The sequence below is a fragment of the Ambystoma mexicanum genome, chromosome 2q (genome assembly GCF_040938575.1).
Source record: "Ambystoma mexicanum isolate Mex_15411 chromosome 2q, UKY_AmexF1_1, whole genome shotgun sequence".
Taxonomy (NCBI): Eukaryota; Metazoa; Chordata; class Amphibia; order Caudata; family Ambystomatidae; genus Ambystoma; species Ambystoma mexicanum.
In genome coordinates this window covers 881,061,176-881,076,664 of record NC_090924.1, presented here as the reverse complement: position 1 = coordinate 881,076,664, position 15,489 = coordinate 881,061,176, and the positions used below count along the sequence as shown (strand labels likewise).

General features: G+C 43.4%; 1 protein-coding gene across 5 annotated transcripts in view; it reads left to right on the top strand.

Annotated features, from left to right (window-relative positions):
* The window catches only part of APBB1IP (amyloid beta precursor protein binding family B member 1 interacting protein), a 1,612,974-nt gene that overhangs the window by 295,180 nt on the left and 1,302,305 nt on the right, over positions 1–15,489 (top strand). For 4 of the 5 annotated variants that reach the window (XM_069648143.1, XM_069648145.1, XM_069648144.1 and 1 more), the window contains one exon: positions 6,670–6,840. In XM_069648143.1, coding sequence (XP_069504244.1) covers positions 6,796–6,840 — 45 coding nt within the window. In that variant the 5' untranslated portion in view covers positions 6,670–6,795. The remainder of the gene's footprint in view (positions 1–6,669; positions 6,841–15,489) is intronic. The other variant, XM_069648147.1, reaches the window with a different exon arrangement.

Sequence of the window (15,489 nt, the reverse complement as noted above, 5' to 3'; positions counted from 1 at the left end):
TTTAAGGTATATAGTGACCTGAAGTATGTATATAAAAATAGGGGTGCTTTACCCACATACCTCATGAAATTTCCCAATGCTAATTGGCAAATGCAATTCCTTAGACTATGGCTAAAGCTTCTACATATTAAGGACATATTACACATTAGAAATGCTAAGGAAAATCCATCTCCTTTCTGTCGCTTCTGTGGACTCAACATTATTGAAACACTGTGGAATATACTAGTAGCGTGCCCAGCCTTGGCTAACCATTGTTAAATTCTCCTACAATAATGAATTCATAGATCATCTCCACATTCAGAATTTTATTTATTCCTCTAATTATATAGTATTCTCCCTCGCTGTATTATCCTTCTTAAGACAGATTGTGCTTATTAAATAACCAGTTATTGTAATGGATAAATTGTATATAGATAAAATACTGTCTAGTCTAAATCTGTATTTATTCAGTGTATATTATAACAGATACGTACTTTTCTTTTCTGTATTTGTCATGTTAATTATTCTCTTTTTTTAAAGGCTTGAATAAACCAATAAATATTTTGAGCAGAACTGTTTCTTAACTGATTAACCATGCGAGGTCCGTGGTGAGTAGAAAACTCCATTCAGGTGAAACATGTTGTGCTGCAGCAGACTAGACGCTCCTGACATTAAAACAAGAACTTTGAGAAAGGGGAAAAAATAAATAAAATAAAAACACCAACTTTGAAACACTGCTAACATCCTGCTGCATCTTTCATTCTTTCATCTGTGGGATCATGGCTTTTATGTATAGTGAAAAAACCTTGGTTAAGAGAGAGTTTAGGTGATCAGATTTAATGCAACTAAACCCTTGAAATTCAGCAATCACATTTGAGTATGTCCACCTTAACTATGTGCGCTCTCTTGTGTAGCGTATGACCAGAATGATGGCATCACCAATGACATCACTGATGACATCACTGGTTACATCACTAAGTACATCAAACATGACATCACTGATGTGATCAAAAATGACATCAAATGTGACATTACTGATTAAATAAGTTAGAATATGAATATTGTTGTTGACCTCTTTTGATGCATATTTTATTTTATTACACTTAATAATAGCAACATGACATGGAACAATACACTGATACAGAAGTATCATATGATTACATGTGGATCATTCATTTGCAGTACTTATCAACTTATACACTTTAAAATAAAAAAATGTGATGTTATACAAATGCTTTGAATTGCATGTATTAGTAAACAACTACAATACCTAATTACATGGAACGTATCTGATTCTGGAAAATATATTTCAGGCTTTGCAGACATAATATAATAAGCATATGTAGTAGTAAAAGAAATTAGAATAGATAGAGGTAGAAATATGTTTAGTAGAAAGTAATATGGATATAGTCAATGTTCACATTTAAGTGTACAACTATATTTAATGTAATAACATTGGATGAATAATTGTATTCTAAAAATGCAAAAGAAAGTATGTGACTGTGTGATAATATATAATCTAAGAATTCAAAGTTTGGTTAATATGCAAAAAAAGTCAGTTAGTTATACTACATAATGACATTTATAGAAAAGAAATTAACATTAGAAAGTAAATATTTAATTATAGACATATAAATGGTATTACTAATATTTTTAGTCATTTCTTTTTAAAATAATTTATGGATTTGTATGAATTTTTATTCCAATTTTAACAGATTTCCTTCCAAGGTACATAAATGTTTACATTCTATAATTCTTTGTAATAATGTCTGTATGTAATTGTATACCACAGGTTACATTTAAAGAAACAAGGGTATAATACATTGTACTGTGTACATATATGTTATGTTAAAAAACAGAGTTGGCATATTTCAAAATGTAATTAATAAAGCCAGTGACATCAGATTTGTCATGCATGATGTAATTAGTGATGGGGCCCATGATGTCCAAATAAAAAACAACCTGGACACAAAACATTGATATAATGTGCTTGACTGATTTGGGGTAAATCCATCCAGTAGTTTTAAAATATTCAACAGAGAAAGATGAGCCCCTTGCTCATTGAAACCTTTCTATTGGCCTTGGTGCTTTGCAGCAGAGAGGCTGAGCGAGGCAAATCACGTTTGACTTGCTGGATGGATTTGGATGCAATTTTCCAAACAAAAGATGGTCAATGTCCAAGCTGGACATTTTAGCAACAATTCTTTAAAAAATGAAAAAAGCTATTAAGAAAACATGAAAATGCAGTTTTCAGCCTAGTCTCAATAATTTCACCATAATGAAAAATGCAGTAGTTCAACAGCCGTAGCATGAAATCCGCTTGGCAGATTCAGACCAACTAAGAAACAATATGGGCACACATCGTTGACCTAATTTCCTTGACTGGTTTAAGGTAAATCCATCCAGTAGTTATTAAAATATTCAACAGAGAACATGGTGCCCCGGTTGCCTTAAAATCTTTGTATCGGTTTTGGTTCTTTGAAGCAGCGAGGCAGAGAGGCTAATAACCTTTGACTTGCTGTATGGATTTGGATGGAATTTTCTAAACACCAGGTTTGTCAAGGCTCCCGCCCAAATTGGAAATTCTGGGGTCAATTCATAAAAAAATGAAAAGGTTATTAAGAAAACACTCTCATTCATTTTCCCATAGAGAAAAAGTCCAGTTTCTGAACAGCCGTAGGGTGAAAACCGCTTGGCAGATTTATACCAAATAAGAAACAACTTGGGCACAAAACATTTATGTAATTTACTTTACTGATTTGGGGTAAATCCATCCAGTCACTTTTAAAATATTCGACATAGAACAGGGTGACCCGCTCCTTAAAACCTTTTGTATCGGTATTGGTGCTTTGCAGCATAGAGGCTGAGAAAGGCTAATACCCTTCGACTTGCTGGATGGATTTAGATGACATTTTCTAACTGAACATTTTATCATGAGCTGAACTAAACTGAAAGTATGGGAACGAATCATTGCAAAATTAAAAAAGCTATTAAGAAAACATTAAAACGCTGTTTTCAGCCTACTCACATTCATTTTCCCATAGAGAAAAAGTCCTGTTTTTGAACAGCCATAGCATGAACACTGATTGGCAGATTTGGACCAAATAAGAAACGATTTGGGCACAAAGCATTGACTTAATTTCCTTGACTGTTTTTTGGTAAATCCATCCAGTAGTTTGTAAAATATTCCACAGAGAACAGTATTGGTGATTTGCAGCAGAGAGGCTGAGAGAGGCTAATAACCTTTGGCTTGCTCGATGGATTTGGAAGCATTTTTCTAAATCAAGGGATTGTCAAGCCCCCCACCAAACTAGTCATTTTGGAAACAATTGGTAAAAATTGAAAAAGTTATTAAGAATGGTGGGAATAGTGTTCAGTGGACATGGTAAAAGGGCGTGGCCACCTAATGGCCAAAAGCCATGCTCACTGGCCAGGGCCAAATGCCCTGGCTAGTGATCACAAAAGACATGTATATGCTTTGGCCACCTAGTGGGTGTAAAAGAAAGATTTTGGGGGAACATATACAGTGAACATGGCCAGTGGCCCATAAATAAATCTATGGCATAACAAAACCCTTGAAATTTACTGAAAAAACATTAGTTAAAGTGCAGTTAAGATGACCAGATTTACCCTTGAAATTCAGCAGATGTGGGAAGTCATAACCAGCTTAACTCAGCGTGGAGCAACCAGAAGGGAGAGAGCTGCTAAAGTCTTCAAAAGTGCCAGCGGTACGAGGACATCCATCCTGTCAGGGCTGCGGCTCATCGTGATGGCCTAGATTATGTTTTTTGCCCTCCTCAAGCTCAGCTTCTTGTTTCCTGTGAACGTTCTGAACTGTTCCGGCAGATAGAGGTGTTTGTGAAACACCTCCATCTGCCTGTTGGCTTCCGCTGTCAATAAATACAATCATTACTGTCCCTACTGTGTAAAGGTGGGTTGTAATTCAAAATGGGCAAATTCTACTCTATGAGCTGAAGAACGGTCTACTCCATAACATTTTGCACCTGGCATATATAGATTAGGCGGATGCTGCACTGCTTAAGTCTGTGCTTAGTCCCCTGTCAATGCGCAAACAATCTGGACCAAGTGTGCCAATTTCCAGGCTGAAAGAGTCCTTTGAAGTTACAAAATTAAACACATGCCGAAATATAAAGTTCAGGACAGGGGAAAGAGGAGAACAGCACCGGAACAAACAGGGAGATCAAAGACAATAACAGAAAAAAGCATTTGTTTCTGGGATGCTGTTAGCACCCAACCCTCGACCCGATGTTGATTTTATATCATGCCATAAATACCTCAGCTTGTCAGGCCACAGCGTAGAAATGTCCTAGCACTGTACAAACTGGGAAGCATGCCTTTGTCAAACATTGAAAGTCAAACAGGTAAGTAACCTTTTCCCACATTACCTTTTGTTATGAGTGTTTAAGTCTTGAAAGTACATTTCCAAAAACCACACTTTTTTTTTACTTCTGCTGAATTGCATTCTGGTATTTGTAGTCTTCCATTCCTGGTGTGCTGAATAATGCCACAGTCGTAACCTTTTTGCCTTGCATATTTCTATAAGGACAGGGTTGGATGAGAGGGCAAGTGAGCCTTGACTATATGCAGAGGATGTGCCAAGAGAGGTTTCAGTCCTGGAGACTGGAGGGGTTATATTATCTGGTTCTGACCCTGTGCTGATTTTCAGGGCACAAGTCAAGAGGATGCAGGTGGGTGGACGGTGACCACCCACTTTTTTCAGGGGGCAAACGCAACCCCTTTTAGGTGTTGTTGAGGCCAGCATTAGAAAAAGGTTTGATCGCTCAAGTGTTCCGCTACTAGGATGTCACCTTAGGTTGTCATGTTTCCAGTGCAGACGCTTACCCACAAGACCACATAAAAGTGTCACATCTCCTTTTTGGATTTGATTTCCTTCGAATACTCCAATATTAATTGTTGGGTTTAAAAGGTGTGCATAGTTATTGGAAAATATCATCCCTCAAGTTATTTTTCCAGTGTTTGTTACTTTTTATGAAAGGCAAATACTCATTTGACTTGTGCACTTTCTTATTAAGGGAAAGGTCAATTGAGCTAAATTTCTTTATTTCACTTTAAGGTATATTCACTACTGTGCATATATAGTGGTTGGACACTCTTGATTTTTGCTATGGGGACAGAGATTATCAAACTGAGTGAGGCGAGGGACCTGTTTTCCATCCCCAGGTCGAAACAACACATTTGATAGCACATTTTGCAGCAGAAATATAAAAAAACTATGCATTCGACTAACCTGCTCAGTTGTCTTAGCAGCATTCTGCTATAGGATTCCCTGCTACTCCCGCACCTGTAAAGCAGATTTAGCCTGCCAACACCATCCAATTGAAGGTCAGGTGGTCCATTAATGATGCTCCTTTCCAATTTTGAAGTAAGCAGTACTTGCTCATTTTGAAAGATGCATGCTAACATGTCACCAAGCCTGAATCTAGCAGGAGAGGAGAAATATTCCTGGCACAAACCAGTGATTTAGATGAGCATAGCAAGGAGAATGGGTGCACCTATGCCCTCCGCCCCCATGTAATCAACACCTATGCTAGCCTATGCATATATGTTTGTACCCTCCCATGCCCCCATTTATTTGTAGGACTTGAACCCTGTTAGTTTTGTTAACATTTGAAAATGCATACTTCCAAGCCACAAGACCACCCTATCGCACTATAAGGCAGTCCTGCTGTAGACGCAACCTGCCCTGACTACCATGGCCTATCCCTGCCCTGACATGACATCCTTGGAACTTGCTTGGAGTTTGTCTTTTGACATCCAAAATAATCCTTATATGTAGCTTCTGAAATAAAACCATATTGCTAGTTTAGACAATGTGGCCAAATATAGGCACACTAAAATACAAACAGTTGGGAAATGGCACAGTAACAAATTTCAGTTAGCAAAATGCAATCACCATATTTTTGCAATGCCTTCCAAAGTCAGATGGTCTTTTTCAAACAAACGTTTCAAAAATACCTTTTACAAACAATATGTCTACCAGTTACATCTGGGAAGAGATGCGTTCATGTTCATGAATTGTAGACTGGTCTCAAACCCTGGCTTCTCTACTTAACCAAAGTGTGTGCTCACGGCCAAATCCTGTCACCGCACTATTCTTTATCTGCCAAAATTAAAAGTTTGTTTAAGGTATTTAGCTCACACTGTCTGCTATGTCTCACAACTGATATTTCTACATAAGTACATATTAAAAGTGACAATTGATATTGATATACTGGACCTAACTCACAGTTTATTTCGCTCCTGCCTTACTCATGGCAACATGTTTTTCATTTAACTTCCTATGATACCGTTGCATATTGAAGACTCAATCCATAATATTTTCTGTAATATCACTCATGTCATTATTTATGCAAATAAAGGGGGGGCCCAAACACGTTTTGCCACCCAGGGCCCCGCAAATCCTAGGGCCAGCCCTGCTCGGCACCAAGCCACTACCCCCTCTATCAGTCATCTTAAAATATAACTCTCCATATATATGTGAAAACATTTTGTGCTGAGCCCTGGCTTGACGTGCCACGTGCCTGGTCTCATCACACTCTATTGCTGAACTTTCTGGGGTGATTTGCCAACAAGGAGCCTATGGGTATTGATTGAATTAGACAGCTCTCAGATTGCCACAGCTTTTTAATTCTGTCCTTGCTGTTTCAGGTGCGCCGTTGAAGTTATGGATTTCCTGGGCAGTGACTTGTTTATAATATAGCACCATCTCCTGATGCAGAGTACTGCCAGCTCATCTGCAACCACCACCTATTGTGTACGTTTTTCACTGCGTACATGAACGAGAGCAAACCAAGGTATGGTACTGGATTCCTTTTAAGAGTGAGTGAAGTCAATTATTCTTCACTTTTAAGTTTACTCCAACTGTGTGGGTTAATGTAAACAATGTACATGTCACATACAGTACAGCTCTTTCATCTGCTCTTCTAGTTAGTGTGGGTTGCTCAGTTCAATTAATAAAGCACAGAGGGAGAGGTATAAAGGGCAGACACTGGGGAGTGGTGTTACCACTGAACACCTTATTCTATTATATTTATTTGACTTTATTCAATATTTTGCAGCACGCTCCTGCCGCTGTTAGGCCACGGGTAAGTGTAGAAATATTCAGTAAATACATTTGGGAAAATACACGGCCGTTTCTGGTCTCTCCATATATAGAAATCTCCTAATTTGAGATCAATGTGAGACAGTTCGACGTCATGGCAAGGGACAATTCATGTGGGGAAAAGGCGCAATAAATCATGTTACAAATGAATGAATGAAAATTAATTCCAAAAGGCATTCCAGGACATCCGCAGTAAAAAGTAATTAAAAGTATATGGTTGTGTCCCTAGGGCACCGGTAAAGAGCAGGCACATGAGCGGATCTAGGACACGACACACTGGCAGATTTATATAAAAAACGTGTGACTGGGAAACTCAGTTGCTGTTTTCGGTTTGCAAAGCTGTATATGCGGTTTATGTAGACCTACACCTGTTCCATCTCTGAACTATCTTACACTTTGAAGAGAATCATTTCAGGGGTTTGTGATGGGTTAGTCAAACTTGGAAAGATACCAGAGATAATAAAGGAGGACAGTGTGTTCTAAACAGAGGAGAAAGGTGTGTTTAAGAAAAACTGTTACATAACTTGTTGCCTAAAGAGGAGCCTTGTGAATCAAGGAAAGACACCAAGGGAGTGTTAGTAAAAGAAACTTGTATTAATGAAAGACTGCTACTAAACTGGTTGCCCAAACAGGAACCTTGCGAATCATGTAGAAACACAAACAAATTGTTAGTAAAAGAGGCAATTGCCATCCTATTTAAGAATCCAGGGAAGGGTAACATCGTCTGGATCCAAGGTCCTTCTCCTTGGAGAATAGTTCTGTTGGATCTATTCTTATTTTTAGTTGTGAATAATTTTTTGGCAACATCAGCTTGAAGACATTGGGCCTCATACGAGATTTGCGGTAAAGCAAAAACAATGCCGGTATAATGATACCGGCATTGCATACCGATCCGGCCTATTACGAGTCGACATACTGGTATTAACGCCACCGGCTGGACCATGCACCTCCGTACCGGCATGTGCGTGTGCATGCGCCCTTCGTGTCAGCAATACCGGGAAGTCGCAAACAGGAGGACATTACAAGTCACACGGACATGCATCTACCGGCATCCAGATGGCAGTAATAAGGGATACCACGATGATGGTATCACTGGCTCTGTGGATCACCCGTTAATAGAAATCTGCTGTGTTCCCAACTGCCTCAGGTGCACACAATCAGCACAGGTGGAGGCAATGGAGTCTAGCCCAGCACAAAAGGGGCACACCCACACACCACACCCCTTCCCACACCAAAATGATCCCACTTGCTGTTGCAATTTTGGGGCTGGAGGAGATGCCTGCACTGCTACTCCATGAGCAGCAACTACAACAGGCACTACAGAGGAGATGCAGGAGGAGAAGGAGGGGTAGACTGGCCCAGCAAGTCCCACCAGTGCAGGCAGTGGTTCCACAGAGGCAGCCACCAATCCCTCGTATCAGGGCCAGTCCATTCAACCTAACCCCTGTGCAGATTCACACCCTTTACCACCTGGGCTGGGACACCATCACCTCCATTTTGGACATGATACACAACGACATATTCAGCCTGATTGAAATCCGCACCGCCATCCCCTCTCAACTGTAGGTAGTGTCTGTGCTCCACTTCCTTGTCACAGGCACCTACCAGCAGTTGGGCAACTGCATGGCATATCACAACCTTGTTTTTCATGCATGCTGAACCAAGTGCTGGATGCCCTCCTGAAGCACGCAAGGGGCTACATATCTCCACCACGGATTGCCCAGGAGGCAAATGACACATAAATTGGTTTTCATGCACCGGCAGCCATGCCTAATTGCATCGGTGCCCTCGCTTGCACCCATGTGGAATTGTTGGTCCCTCATGCCATGGAGGTGGTGTACCTCATTCGTAAACTATACGACTCCATCAATTTGCAGATGGTATGTGACGCCAGCAAGATGCTCACACATTGCTGTGCCCGATTCCCTGGATCAACTCACGATGCAATGGTGCTGCGGAACTCCTCGCTACCCCGCTACATGGAGCGACATGCTGCACAACATGTCTGGCTGCTGGGTAAATCGGCTGACGGGCCCATGGTAGTGAATTGGGGGGAGAGATGCATATACCACCTGGGTGTGTCTGGGGGGGAGAGATGCATATACCAGCTGGGTGAGTCTGGGGTGGTGACTGTACACTGTCCATACTGAAAAACACTGTGGCCCTCAACATGCCAACCTGAACATTACGCTGAAAATATCATCCAACTTACTCTGGCGGCACACCAATGCCAAAATGTCAGACTAGCAAGCAGCCCACACCCCTCATCATGTCCACTGCACATCATCAGACCGTACCCTCTGCAACACAATTCAGCAACATGCAGTCAGTAAGCCTAAAGTACATGACCGCATCAAAGCACCACACAGGTCATGCACCCATGAGTGTGTATGAATAAATCCCACCCAGGGAATCCACTGATTGTCACTGGCCCTCCACCACAGTAGTGCTGCATGCCACCATGGCCGAATGAACAGATGAATGACAACGCAATGACAAACCTGTGACAAGACTGCTAGTAGACCTACCTACCAAGTAGTCAACATCATCTATATGAGTGTGATTTGAGTGGAAGGCATCCACAGTTCATGAGTACCACCATGCAAGTGGACACCCTGCATCATCATAGGAATGCAATCCCACACCTGTGGACCATACCACCCAATACTTTGTGGCATATCCAGATGTGTGCAGACGTCCTGGGACATGTGCATGGCGTCATCAAATAGCCGCAAGCATGAGAGTGCAAAGTACATGTGACATGGTGTACATCAGCCTAAAGCACCGGCCATTGGCCAACATGATTTTTGTCACATCACCTGCCACACATCCTTCACAGGTGCATACATCATGGTCCCTCTCACTCCATCTGGTTGAGTGGTGCGTCCGATGTGAAGGCCCTTCAGTCCTGTATGTCACACATGCCCTCCACCATGTCCTGTCCAAGTCGTCAACAGCCCTGTCCGTTGCACATATGTTTAGCCAATGGCTGCCATCGGAGATATCCTGCGTACCAACATTAACAATGAACAGGCTAAGTACAGGTATCATAGAAGAAATGCCCTCACTCATACCTTATTGTGCTCCCATGCTGGTGATGCTCGGTATCCCCTGAAGTCATAGCTCCTCACCCCTGGCAGGAATCCACAGACCAGGCACCAAGAGGACTACAATTGGGCTTATACCCTTGCACCAATCAGTGATAGCCGGTTATTACTGAGACACTGGGATGTAGAGGGTGCAATGAATGCTGTACTCTGGGCACTGGGATCGTGTGCATATAGACACAGGGTGTGGGGGTAGATAGGCACTGTGCACTGTCATGCATTGAATAAACAGATGCCAAAGAACCAATGTCCGCTCATGATATGTTTTTTACACACAACGGGTGTATTATACAGTATCTTCAATGTGAACAGACCCTCCAAATCACACACCCCCTCCCCTGCCCACCTCCCCCCAACACTCCCACACACCCTTCCCCCACCCCCACAACACCCCCACACACCCCCTCACCCCAACACCCCCACACGCCCCTTTCCCCTCCCTGCCAACACACCACACATGATGTGCAATAAATGTCATTGGATGCAACTGAAGTCAGCACATGCAGGGTGCCCCTGCTACTGGTGGCCTCTCTTAGGATCCGGGGGCTGCATTTCAGAGCGCTGCATTCTGCGAGTGGCTCTTCGCACAGGGCTGGTTTGGGTGGAGCTGGCAGGTGTGCTAGATGATGATGATGTGCCTGGTTGTGCATCGGTTGGTGCAGTACGCTGCTGTTCCAAGTTCTCTGCTATCCTGGCCAGGACCTGTGTGACTGCTGCTAACCAATCATGGATCAGCTTACTGTTCTTGTTCATGGCCTCTATGATGGCCACAGTGTTAGCACGAACTTCACGCTGTGTTAACTCACCCTCTTCCACATACTGCTTTACAAGGTCTGACATCTGCTGCTGGCGCCCCTCCATTCGCATCATGCAGCCATCTATGTCTCGAATAACGGCGGAGGTGGACTGGGCATTTGCAGAGGGGCCCAATGCAGGGCTGTCCACTGATGGGAACCAAACCTCTTGACTCCCCTGTCCTCCAGACTGAAGCTGAGGGGTGCAGTCTGGGGTGCTGTCTGGGGTGTGCTGGGGCGTGGGCTGGGGGCTTGGTGTATGTGCAGCATCCCCAGACAGGTTGGTGTCCTCGTGTGAGTACACCTCACCATGGCCCTCTCCCTCGTCACCACTATGGGGCACTGAGGCAGCTGCCTTCCTGATGGAGCTGGTGGCGGCCGACTGTGTCCCATCTGCCTCTGATTCAGCAACAGTGGACAGGTCCTGAGTTACGATTTCCTCCTCTGGTGTTTCAGCTGGTGTTTGGCAGTCCTGTGCTTTGGGCTGTGACGATGATGGTGCTTTGAGTGGCAGTTTGGGCATCTGAATGCCCCTCGATGTTAATGGCCTGATGCCATCTTCCCTGGCTCTGGATTTTTTCAAGAGTGTCCTGGCCTGTGTGGCTGCATCCTGTCCATCACTGTCAGCATTCATTCCTATGGGGCACCGAGAGAGGCAGGGCATCAGTGATGGTAGTACATGCATCATGCATCCATTGGTGTTAGTGCAGTTATTCCATGTGATTCATTGCATTCTTGTGGTGGACAGGGTACTTGCAATATGGGGGGGGGATTATAACAGCATACGTCGGGTTTTCACATTTTTGTGGAGGTGTCTGCTGTGGGGCCTACCGTTGTGATGTGGTTTGCGTGCTGTGTGACACATGCTTTTTTTGCTGTGTGTAGGGTGCGTATTGGGTATGGAATTGGCATGCAGCATGCATGTTAATGTGACAGTGGTGGGGCCAGCATCTGGACAGGGATATGTCAATGTGTGTGTGATGGGCCATGCATTGCCTTACATCACCATCACATTAGTTAGCCAACATCATGCTTTGTTTATCTATGGTTTGTGGGGACACTCACCTTCATCTGCTGATGACGGTACTCCTAACTCTGATGCTGATGACGGTACTCCTAACTCTGCATCTCCAATTCCTTCAATTCCCTCCATGTCGATGGTTGTGCTACATGTCTCTTCCCACCTGGCAAGCTTGATGGGAGAGTGGGCTCTGCTGCCTGTTTCCAGCCCTTGGCTGCGGTTGGCCGACAATATGTTCTTTACGCGGAGGCGTAGATCGTCCAACCGCTTTTTACAATCTTTGACCGTGCGGGTGGTGGTGCCGACTGCACTGACCTTCCTGGCCACTTCCTCCCATATGTCCTTCTTACGAAGTTGTGCGGGACGCCTCAGGTCTGCCGCAAACGCTAAATCGAGCCTTGCGCTGCCGGGGGTGCCTTTCATGGTTGCTTTTGACATTTTTTCCAAGTTGTGTGTGCTGTCTTGACAGTACAGGTCCTGTGTGTCGAGGATTGCAATGGATTGCGTTTTTCAAGATGGCCGTTGGTGTATTTCCTGTTCCGACGCGATGACGCTACTTTCGGTTACACTGATGACAAGCCCGTCAATACCATTAGCGGTACCGCCGGCTCCGTTATTTAGGGGTGTCCAGAGACAGAGGAGTTATTAGCACTTTACATGATGCCGGTATCGGGGGTTTGAGGGACGTTACCGTCTTGGCCGTATGGCCGTTACTGGCTTGCCGCTACGCGCGTGCACGCACTCTCGTAATCAGCTGCTATTTGCGGCATCAAGGCTACCCAGACCCGTTACTATCACCATGCCGGTAATGACCAGATTTTACAGAGATTCTCGTAATGAGGCCCATTGTTTTGCACATGTTATTGTTTTGTTTATAGTGTGAGGGTCAGGATAGGAAGTTTTGGACACAAGGACGGCTTTTCAGTTTATTCACATCCTGACACAGACAGATCCTTAGCTTTGTTTCTTAGGTGTGGAAACTCCTCTTTAGCATGGGGTCAGATGGGCATTTTCCCAACTCATTTTTCATTTAATTAAAGTCTTTAGCCAAAACCTGACTAACTTGTGTCCGGCTCTCATTGCTGACTCCTCACAGTAAAGGCATGCATCTATATATTAAATTAAAATATTGAATTGTTTTCAATAGCTCAACCTGTTTCATTAAATACTAAGGTTTTTTGGTTTTTTTCATGGGTTCATTCTGCCAGTGCTGACATTCAAAGTTAGCTTCCAGGCATACAATAACCTCAGGATTTCTTTGCATCAGTATCAGTTGACGCAGAAAAGAGGCAGGCATACTTTACAGGTAAGAATAACAATTTGTTTTTTCGTGTGACATAAAGGCATGTTTGTGATTGCTTGTGGCATTCTACAAACTAGGATATTATTTTCAGTTGTTGATAAAATGATGCTCTTGAATTGTAACAGAACCTGGAGTATTGGAATACTTCATTCTTCTTAAGAACTGCTTGTAAAATCAATACATTTTTACTCCTGTTCCTGTCAAAACGGTACTGTAAAATTCATACTTTGAACCTTTTTTTCTAAATCCTCTTGGTGGGGGAAGCCCCCAGGTCCCCCTAGTGTGGTTTCAGCGTGCAAACTATGCTAGCTCGCATCTTCTTACTCATTCCAGGCTTAACGCTTAACGCCCCTCCATCTGAAAATTTCACCAGCCGTCCCTGGTCCCAAGCAGGAGGCAAGTCCAACCACCGGTCCCTACCAATTAAGAGGTTCCTGGGGAATCGGGAGAAGCAGGAGACTGCGGGGCATCACTATCACTCAGAGAAAACACGTACCAGTCACACGAACGAGAAAGCAGGACTAAAGTTATTTGATGCAAGAATAACAAGTGACCAAGAGAGGGAAGAGAGTTTTTACATGAAGCTGTCACCTCGTTCCAGTAAAAAGGATAAGCTATCAAATAAGCAGCAAAGCCTAGTAAGACCTGAAAAGCCTAGAACAAAAGGACTGAGTCCACACAAGTGTTGTATAACCAATAAGCAAAGAGATATTCAACCCAGAGGCAAAAAGCCTAGAAGAAAAGTGCTGAACAATGTGGCAGGGATATACCCAGTCAGATCAGAGACATTATAAGAGTATTACTGATGATGATAGAAGCTTAGAAAGGGGCAGAGGAAAACCCAGATCAAGTACTCTCACAGGGAAGGCCTCAGAACGAACTACAAATAACAATCGGAGTATTAAGAAAGGTTACTTTGAGAGCATTCTAAAAAAAGACCACAGAAATCATGGGGAAGAAAAGTTGTCCGCAGAGACTATGGGCCTCATTACGACCCTGGCGCTAAGGGATTACCGGTACCGGTAAGGGTACCCGTACCGGTAATCCCTTAGTGCCTGATTACGAGGTCCCTTTGCGGGTTGGGGAATTTAACGCCTGCTTTTTGCAGGCATTTAAAACCAACCCGCAAAGGGACCTTGGTGCTAAGTACGGTGCCGCAATTTGCGGCACCGTATTTAGCGCCTTCCCCATTCCCATTGAGCCCTATGGGGCAAAAATGGGAATGGGGAAGGGCCATGGCGGCATGGGGAATTACCGCCCCGCCAACCTCGGAATGGGGCGGTAATTCCCCATTCCGCCATGGCGGAGTCGGTAAGTTACCGGCATGGACCATGGTGCTAATAGCACCATGGTCCAACGCCAGGGTCATAATGAGGCCCTATATGTTCTACCAAGAGGGTGTATAATTCAAGGAGTTACTATATGAACTAGGGGAGAGACCAGGTAAAGACAAATCATTCCATTGGTCTATTTAAGTTAGTTAACCTTAATGATAGGGCCAGATAAGGTAGTTTGGAAAGAGGACATATATTCGTCTGGACTTATTGACAACGGACAAGCACCTATAGTTTCTCCCTTTAGTAATAGGGAAAGTTAGGTCTTCTGATTCTAATTTTTAATAAAAGAAATTGCATCATGTCTCCCAAGTTTCCGACTCCTTCTTCCATCCTGCCGTAATTCCCTGTTTGACCACCAAGTTTAGTCCCAGGAATGCTCCCAGGATGAAAGTCCCAGTATAAACTCCCAGTTTGACATCCTCACTATTGTGCCACTTTGCACAGTACATTATTTAACCTGTGTGATATGTCCATTATATTCTAAATTACCACAATGACAACATACTCCCAGTTTGTTAATTCAAGCACACCCACATTTTGCATAATTCCTGTATGCATCCAGTTTGACAGCTGAGTATAACGCACTGAAATTCCAAACTCTACCCCAAATAACATGGAAGGCAAGCTGCCTTTGGAAAGGTTCTGCATGTACAGGTCAAAAGGAAAATGCTCAGTGTATTAGTAAGCCCTCGAGAAGATCATGGAAAGCAGTGAGATGAGGCTCATCACCATGGTTTATGATGTTTTTTCAGAATTTAAAACCACGGACTATGCTAGCAGCAGTTGCAGCCCTCTGTACAACAG